The sequence below is a fragment of the Wolffia australiana genome, chromosome 1, assembly GCF_029677425.1.
Source record: "Wolffia australiana isolate 7733 chromosome 1, ASM2967742v1".
Taxonomy (NCBI): Eukaryota; Viridiplantae; Streptophyta; class Magnoliopsida; order Alismatales; family Araceae; genus Wolffia; species Wolffia australiana.
The window spans coordinates 4,008,769-4,018,565 of record NC_135835.1 but is presented as its reverse complement, the minus strand read 5'-3'; the positions used below and the strand labels follow the sequence as shown (position 1 = coordinate 4,018,565).

Below are 9,797 nucleotides of genomic sequence, written 5' to 3'. Positions count from 1 at the left end.
GGACAACAAATGAGGTTGATAAGGTGAAGAGCGAAATTTTTTAAGGAAGATAAAAAGAAAAGGATAGCACAAAGTGGAAGATTGACAGACTTGAGAGTTATGCAGTAATAAGGAGAGTAGGTGAAGGATGGGTTCCTACAGTGGTACTAGGTAGACAAGATAGGGAAAGTGGGTACTAGGTAGTGAGGTGAAGCAGGTACTTATAGTTTCCAAGTTTGGCTTTAGGAGTGATAACATCAAATTGGATCAACAAAATTATGATTTTATACTTATTTTTTACCACATATTTTAGATTTTCACTAGCATTATTCGCCATTTAAGGATAAAATGTGAAATTTATGATTTATTTTAGTAAGGTAGATTTTTATACTTAACCTTAGAGTGAAGTGGATTTCTCACATTGTTTTGGAGTTTTATTTGAAAACAGGACTTAGGTAAGTTAAATGTGAATTTGAGATACAAACCAGAGGAAAATAGAAACCTAAGCCATCTAAAAGATAATAAGAAGAGGCCAATGCACAAAAAGCCCACTCTAGAAGCCCATTCAAAACTCCGTAAGGACCAAGTCAACTAAAGGAAAACATTATGGAACTAACCCACAATTTGAATGTGAAAAACCTAGTCTCAAATATGGGAAAGAGGGAATGTGGGTCCAATGGATCCTAACCCTCTGAACCCTTGGAATTAATTCCAATGGATGGAGGAGTTGGGGCACCTCTATTTATTCTCTTCTCCCCTCTCTGTGTGTCTCATCTTGCATTTCTGCTCCCAATTTGTTTTTGGAAGCCTAGTGCATCAGATTTATTTGATCATGATTCTTGGAGAATGCACACCACTTGGCTGTTGGGGGAAGTGATAATAAGGTTTGTATGATCTCCTGAATGTTTGATTGGAATTTTCCAACGCAAAAACAGCACTAAAACTTCCTCTTGTAGCAAAAGTTACTGTGTTTTCAGTCTACTAACCCCCCAGCGGAGCACCGCCGCCCACGAATTGTGATCAAAGGTTTTCTTTAATGTTCAAATGTTATTTTTTGCCCTAAAAATTATCCAATAATTCCAAAAAAATCATATTTAATTATTATAATTTATTAAAAACAATATATATATATATGTATTTCATTCATTTAAAATAGCTTTTACTAGTTTTCATTTATTTCATTGATTTTCCTATTCAGAAAACTTTAAAATACATAAAAAATATAAATCACCTAAAATATTAATTTAAAAATATATTTGAAATGCAAAGTTACTCTCTTATTACCTGCTTCTTGTGGATTCAACCCTTACTCTTTCTATTCCAATGGAAATTTTATAAATATCGTTGCATCAGTCAGACTTTAAAACGTCTTATTTAACCACAATTTTGGTTTATCAAGGAGGCTCAAAGAAGGTAATTTTGTCCTTATGACTTGAGGAAATGAACACTTCTTCTAGATGAAGGTTTCGCAAAATGACGATGATGATTCAATAGACACATGGACTTGATCTGGTCAACCAAACAAGCAAGGATATGGGTAAAATCAATTTGCATATTGCTCTTTCCGAAAATGATACCACTTCTTCCCATTTATTTTTAGGTATGGCTTACCGTATTAGATATCATATCCACTTTGAAGGTGACCAAGAGGGTCTATCTAATACAAGAGCCTTACTTTTCTCTACAGAAGCTAATAGAATGAAGAATTGGACATATTTGTCAATGGGTTTGAATTAATGGAATTAATGCATGCCAAAATATATAATACTAAATAATTGTGCATGTATCATTAGATGATGTGCTTATTGCTTTCACACTCAAAATACCCTCAGCAGTTATACACATTTTCTATAATTCAGAGAATACATAAATCAGGTAGGAAAATGAAACTCCATACTGTACTATGTAGGTGCTGATCATCTTATGATGAATGTGGGTGAAAACTGGAACTTCCAAAATACTTTGGCTCCTTTTTGGGTGATTAGTACAGCTCAACAAACAAACTACCCATTATTTCCTCTTTTAAACAAAATAATGAATTTGATGAATACTTAAGAGGTGGATGTGTAGTAGATCAGAATCCTTTAAGTTATGCATGTGGGAAGCTTAAGGGGTCTCCTCTTGTATATGTAGGGAACACTATAAACAACAAAAGTGTGAAGACAAGTAGGACAGAATCCAGCTTCCATTAGATAAATCAAATAAGTGGAGTTGATAAACTACCAGAAACAACTAAACGGAAAATATAAAAAATTAGTCGTGAAATTAGTTTATGAACATTAGAAATCTTATATAACTCAATCCCTACATAGATAATTTTGCATTTTAATGTATGTTTCAGGCCTTTTTAGTAAAAGTTATTAATCATGAAACCTTTTCTCATTACAAAAAGAAACCATTAGTCATTTGAAATATCATCTCATTAACATGGGTCTAAATAATGTGGAGCACTGAAACGAAACATGCAGTTATATCTTTCAATAATGAAGTATTCATCCAAATTTTTAGCGTAAAATCTAAAAAAATAGGATCAACACCAGTTGTGTTTGTAGTGTTTTGTTATAGCATCAATGGTTGTACTCCACGTAATTCATAATTTCAAACAAATAGATAAACCTTTGTGTCTAAATGTCGAAATCATGATTTTCATGAACCATGAAATCGAATGATTTAAATGTTTAATAATTGAACACAACCTTGATTAAAGCGTTCCTTGAAACTTAGCTTCAAAGTAGAATAATCAAAATCATTGAATAGTTCTAGGGGTCTAAAAGGGATGGTCCAAACCATGCGAGCGAATCCCGCTCGTGCGGTTGTGCGGATGTGCGATGCGGTTGTGTGATGAACCGCACACGATATTTGCACACCACACCGCACACTGCACCACGGTCGGTGCGGTGCGGATTTTCACAATTGTGCGGATTTTTTTAGTCCGTCCTCACCCCCCCCCCCCCCCCCCCCCCCCCAACCCCGCTCTCCGCTGCTGCCCCCCTCCTCTCCGCTATTGTCCCCTGCTGAGTCCGCCGCTGCTCCCCCTGCTGAGTCGTCTGCCCGCTGCTACCCTGGTCGGCCGCTCCTCTGAGTCCTCTCCTCTTCAGTCTCCACTGCTGCACCGCTCCTCTGAGCCCACGCCCCCTCCGGCCGTCCCCGTCGGCCCGCCCCCCCTTCTAGCCCACGCTTCCTCGCTCCGGCCTGGCCGGCCCGCCCCCCCTTCTCGCCCGCGCTTCCTCTGACTGCCCCCGTCGCCCCCCCCCCCCTCCTGCCCGCGCCCCTCCGGCCATCCCTGCCGCCCGCTCCCCCCACACAACCCCCCCCCCCTTTCCACCCCCGCCGTGTTTGCCGTCTTTGGGGGGCACCGTCTTCTCCAGCGCCGCTGTCTGGGCAACGCGGCGGTGCCGATGTCTGGGCGCAGCGGCGCCGCCCTGGCCCGCCGTCTGACGGTGCCGCCGTGTCATAGTAATTTTAATTATTAATTAGATTAATAGTTAAACATAGTAATTTTACCAATTATACTAAGAATTAAACATAATTATTTTATTTTCCAAATCGCATTAAAAAACCCTTAATAATTCCTTCAAAATGTGCGAATTTAGTGCGCTGTGCGGTGTGCTTTTCCGCACAAAAGTGCACCGCACACCGCACAGGCCATTTTGTACGTGTGAAAATTCGCACACTCGGTGTGAATTTTTGCACCGCACCGCACCGCACGACCAACTCTAGGGTCTAAATGCTCGGCCATTTGATGCTAAAAATGCAACAGGTGTAGAAATTTGATTAAATGTACTAAAAATGAAAATTTAATATAACTTATTGAAAACTTTAATAAAATAAAATGTATTCTGACTTATTAAATTAATTTATTTAAGAACATTATGTAATAAAATACTAAAATTCCTGAAAAACTCAGTATATAAGTTTGAAAATAAATTTAATCATTTGAAATCATAAAAAATGAAGACATGATCATTATAATGTAAATATATAAAAATCAATATATCAGTGCAATAATTAGCATGTCATTTATGGGCAGAAGTCATTTTATTCTGCAAAACTCAAAATGCCAAAAAAGTTCAACTAATCGTCCACTTAACAGTCCTACTGTGTCACCAGTACGTCAAGTGGCATGGTTCACTGGCAAAGTAGAGTTTAAAGTAATGCTTCGTATTGTGAAACTAGTGACTAATAGAGAGGATAATAATGTCAAATGGATTTATGCATTGAGGTCTGGCTCTTATTCCAGAGTACCTGAAATTTTATCTCAATTCAATCAGGAACGTCAAATTTTGATAAAAAACGTAACAAATACAATATTTTATTTCTCTCTAACATAATACAACGCATCTATTTAATGGCATACACAATGCCACTAATTTAGATGGTTCCTCGTTGTCCAATACGTAATCTTTGTATTTTGTAATTAATTCTCAATCCAGAATTTTTCCTTAAGATACTATGCAAGTCTATCTTGCCTTTAATCTCCATCTAACAAGTTCTGTATTTGTTTATACCCTATCCCAAATAACTATTTATTCCTCAATCACAATATTATCAAATATGTTTAGTATTTACTCAAGAAATTTAGTAAACATATGTCGATAATTTTCCTTTTACCATTTCTGTATCTTCTCTTACTCTTCCCTTGGTCTTTCTTATACTCTTCTTTTTATCATCATAACTTCTAGATTTATACAAATTGATCATCATAATAAACAAAAATTTACCAACTTGCATGGTAAATAAGTTCTATGCTTCTTTTTTTCTTTTTGGATTAAACTTGGACAGCAAAAAGAACTTGTTTCGAGCGAATTTGTGGTCAACCAGTTGTTCATAACATAAGACTGCTTCTGAGCGCCAGAAGTTATCTTGGTAAGGTTTGACTTTGGGCTTCACTACGTAAATAAATGAGATCAAAGGAGTTTGGTGCAAGAAACTTTAAGAAATCCGTCCCCAAAAATCCGTCACCTTACTGGCAACTTCTATCACTTATCAACTTCTATCACTTATCACCTTACTGGCAAATAAATGAGATCTTGATCCTTGCTTACGGCCATGGGCTTCACAAATATTTCACTTATCGTTGAGCCATCATTACGTTGTAGGTGATGTTTATGAACTGAATCCTACATACAGACCGACTGTCTTTGTGCTGCTGAAAATGATCACTAAACTCAGGCACCATTGCACTGAGAAGACATGTATGAAGAATAGACATGTATGATGATAAGTTGAGTGACGAGATGAAGGATTTGATTTCGACTGACCAAAAATGACCAGTCAACTTGGAAACAGAGGAAATGGATTAAACATTACAAAAAGAGCGCTATAACTTAAGACAGCTGCAGAAGTAAGAAAAAATGGGATTGATAAAAATGGCGTCGCTTACATGTACATTTTGTAGAGATGAGAGACCCGAAGGAATGGTACAATCACAATTATTAGACTCCCTTTTGCCATGTACAGAGCACTGAGATGCGGGGCGACCCCTATGATAAAATTCTTCAACAATGGAGGAAATTCCTACTCCAGCTCTTAAATAAAGAGGTGACCAAGCACAACATCTCCCTCTGCATCTTGAAAATCCTGCCGCTGTGAAGCCAAGGAAGAAACCATGTTATAACAGTCTCACCGAGCTCTCCAACGTGATTTGTAGGGAAACCCAGAAGGCGGCGACGGCGAGAACTCCATTGGCAGATGGGGAGGCTCAGACTCCCCAGACAGCATAGCAACAACTTCCTTGATCGTCGGTCTACGGGATGGCGATCGCTGGAGGCATAAAAGAGCAACAGTAATGCAAAGGAGAGCTTGATCTCTGTCCAAAGACTGCAGTGAGGCATCAACCAGGTCCATAAGCTTCCCTGCACGAGCGAGATGGCGCGCCCATGAGATGAGGTTGGCTCGTTCAAAATCAGCCATGGGCGAGGCCGTGACCTGAAGCGGCCGCCGCCCAGAGATCAGCACCAGCAGCAACACACCAAAGCTGTATATGTCACATTTCTCAGAGAGCAGACCTCCACCACCATACTCTGGAGCTGCATAGCACACTGTCCCTCTCATGCTCGGCGTGCTGCTTATGCCGCCGCTCTTGGGCACATCGCCGCCGGCCCAGTCATGGCTCGTCCGGCCCCTGGCCACCCTTAATTCTCCACTAAGCCCATCAGTCCATCTATCTACGCTCGATCTGCTGCCCCGGCTCCACGCCATTCTCCCCTTCTTCCGGAATGAAGGGTGCTCACTCACATCTTCGTCCTTTTCCCACCATTGTCTCCCTTTGCCTGTACCAGAGTCACTAGCACTGGACCCTGAAGGACCCTGTCTCTTCTTCTTCTTCTTCTTCATGTTCTTCCGGGTGAGCTCCTCACAGAATTCTTCCCTCCACCACTCCCTCGGCGCCCGGTTCTTCCCCTTCTTCCTAAGCCAGCGTTCATCCAGAGAAGCCCACCAATCCAAACGCTTCTTCTGATCAGGCTGCTTTGAGCCCTGCCCAACCTCCAAGTTGTTTGAGGAAGAAGCATCAGCCCAGCTGGGTTTCGGCCTCTCCTTCCTCAGCTCAGCACCAATCCACTCCATGACATAATCCTTCACAGTGGGTCTGCCATTGGCGACCTCAGGCTTGTCTAAGCTGCTGGACACAGACTCCTGCCGTCGCCACCAGTCCCTCACCGGCGCCTCACTTCCGGTCTTCCGCCGCCACCGCTTACTGCCGGGAGTCAGCAGTTGGGCACCGCTGTCCACGCTCAGCTTGTCGTAGCCGCCGCCGCCGACCTCCGACAACGACCCGGCATCCATGGCACGAGAGGCGGTCGCCGCCATCGGCGACAATTCCCCTGGTTCAGTCAGCCTCATCGAGCCGCCGAGCTCGGCTTCTAACCCATCAGAAGCTTCCTTGTGAAGGGCAGCAGGGATTGGGTCAGCGGGCTTGTAATAGCTCAGATCATCCAAGGCGATGGTGCAGGTGCTCTCCGTCTCTGCGACAGTAGTCGAGACGTCATCGGCGATGACGACGGAGCCGGCGTCGTCTCCGGCGACGGGGAGAGCCATAGGACTGAGAGTCCTGGCCAAGCCGAAGTCGGCGATCTTAGCGGAGAAATTCAAGTCCAGGAGGATGTTGCTGGGTTTGACATCGCCATGAATTACGGGAGGTTCGCAAGAGAAGTGCAGGAATTCGATACCCCTGGCGACGTCGAGGGTGATGGAGAACCGCTGCGGCCATTGCAGGAGCTCAGGGCACTTGCGGTCGAGGAGAGCGTCTTGAAGGCTTCCGTTGGGCATCAGCTCGTAAACCAGAAGCGAACGCCGGCCCTTCGGCCGGCTCTCTTCTTCTTCTTCTTCTTCGTCCTCGGAGAAGGCGCTGCTGATGGTCCGCCCTCTTCTTCTTCCCCGGATCCCCCACTTGTCAGCCTCCTCCTCCACCGAAGACTTGGACCCGTGCCTCTTTCTTCTCTTCCTCTTTGTCCAGCCTCTCCTTCCCAGAGCACCGTCTTCGTCATCGGAGCAGAACCCAATACAGGAAACAACGAACCGGGAAGGATCCCCGCTTGAATCAGCGCCGAGAGCGAGAGAACTGGCGATGGAGAGCTCGTTACGAAACTCCCGCTCGCCCTGGAGAGACCCGTCTTCCATGACCTTCACCGCGACTTCCCGGCCGTCGCCGAGCACGCCGCGGAAGACGGGGCCGAACCCGCCTTGGCCGAGCTTGTTGGAAGGCGCGAAAGAAGCGGTGGCCGCGCTGAGCTCTTCGTAGGAGAAGCGATGGGGATGCTCGGGCTTAAATTCTTGATCTACCGCCGGGGCGGGCTCCGGTCTTGATCGGCGCCGGCGGCCGAGGCGGTAGACGGCGACCGCGGCGGCGAAGAAGAAGACGATGAGAAGGCATACGCTCGTAGCGACGATGGCGGGGAGGACGGAAGCGCGGCGAGAGCTGTGGCGGGTTCGGGTCGCCGTCGCCGCCGCGGCTGGCGGCGGCGGCGCCGGGAACTGGCGGAGCCGCCGAGATGGCATCAAAGCTCGGCAATTTTGGGGGTTTCTTCCCTCTCCCCCCTTCCGTCTTCTCTCAGTGAAAACTCGGTCGGTACCAGCACGTAAAATCCCCCCCCCCCCCCCTGCGAAGCGCGTCGCTCCCAACGGTCCGCCAACGGATCAATTCTCGCCACGTGTGATGTGTACGTTTATCGTCCCGTCCCGTCGTCCGTCCCGAGTACAAAGGGAGCTGTTCAGCTTTGTGCAGTCCTTTTGCTCAGGAAAAGGCTTTGTCCATTTGAAGCCAGGGGGGACGCCACTCATATCATGATAATGCCTCTGGGCTTTATTTGATATCAGATTTCGCACTTGATGGGAATTACTCTTAATGTTCCGCCCGGCCCTCGGGACACTTGATGGGAAAGATGGGGCCTTGTTTGTCGTTATATATATTGTTTATCTTGTCAACCAATCACAAAGGGTCGCATCATCCATGTATCCGACCTGTCAATGATTTATGGTTGTCTGCTCATGCATCTGGTTGATGACGAATTTTGCTATAACCCTTCATTTTTAATTTTTTTTCCCATGTGACACCGTTCTAACCATTTTGCATTTTTATTATAAATAAGTTCTCTAATTGACATATGCTTATGGGTGCGTTGTTTGTTTTTTACTATAATGTATCAAATAGATGATGCCATCTAGGTCATTTATTTTATTTTAAATAAATCTATGTAGATATAATTCACAAACCTTATAAAAGTGGTAAACAGACCCAATATTTCATAAAATTTGGCCTCAAATTTCTAGAAAAAGGATGCATAAAATATGGATAGATTCCTTCCAATTTATAAAATAATCAATAATTATATGTAATAGTTATTTATATGAGTATTGACCATTATATTTGACACCTCAAATTTTACCTTTTATAATACTACGACTATTCATAAATATACCTAATATAATACACTTAAGTTAAATGGGATTCACAAATATTATGTTTTTCTAGCTCAATATATTTAAGTGGATATATTCATTATTTTTGGATATTCGACCATGATTGAAAATGGGAGGACTCAGGATTGAATACCTAGACAAAGGCATTTTACCCATCTATTTAAGTCTTTAGGAAATAAATCCTACGTTGTATCATTCTGAAAAACCATATATGTAATCATTTATTTATACATTATTATTTTTAAGGGTTATTTAATCATGATACTTTTCTTTTAGTAGAAAAATATTCAATGTGTGATATTTTTTATTAAGTACCTGTTTGATACATTATTGAATTTTTTTCATTAAATTAGAAACTTTTTAGGTAACCACAATCTATGAATTAAATTTAGAAAATGCACAAATTTTTGTTATTGTTTTAATGTATCACATAATATGAACCGATAAAGGCTGAAGTGAATCTGGAAAGAAATGAGACACTATTATTTTCCAAAGATCTAAGATTTTTTTATTCACTACATGGTGAGGCCTTTGCCTGACACAGACAAGGTCGAACTGGACAAGGATACTCTAATGATGAACCTCCACAAGGAAGGTAGACCAAGAGATATACAAAAACATTTATCTATATCTCCCCCTCAATGGAAATGTGTTCTAACCACCTTTTTTGGTCTCTGAATGCACAGTGTTTGTGTACCTCGAGGAGAGGGAGGGGCACCAACCAGCTCTAAGATTAATAGTTGTAGGTTGTTTCTGTCTCTTGGGAATTATTTACATTTTGATTAAAAATTACGCTTCATGAATATCTATTCCGTTAATGATCAGAACTTCCAAATTTCATCAGAACATAATTACTTTTTACTATCTTAGATTTTGATTTACATTCATCCTATTCCAGA

The 9,797-nt window shown here is 42.6% G+C and overlaps 1 protein-coding gene across 1 annotated transcript; it reads right to left on the bottom strand.

Moving 5' to 3' along the window:
• Nucleotides 1–5,306: 5,306 nt before the first annotated feature.
• LOC144702494 (Protein kinase superfamily protein) lies at nucleotides 5,307–8,049 on the bottom strand. Its single transcript, XM_078574554.1, has one exon. It carries the CDS (start codon nucleotides 7,975–7,977, stop codon nucleotides 5,602–5,604), a length of 2,376 nt encoding a protein of 791 aa, XP_078430680.1. The 5' UTR covers nucleotides 7,978–8,049; the 3' UTR covers nucleotides 5,307–5,601.
• Between the last annotated feature and the right edge of the window lie 1,748 nt (nucleotides 8,050–9,797).

Coding starts and splice junctions, on each gene's coding strand:
- LOC144702494 (XM_078574554.1), bottom strand. CDS start 7,977: ATGCCATCTCGGCGGCTCCGCCAGTTCCCGGCGCCGCCGCCGCCAGCC.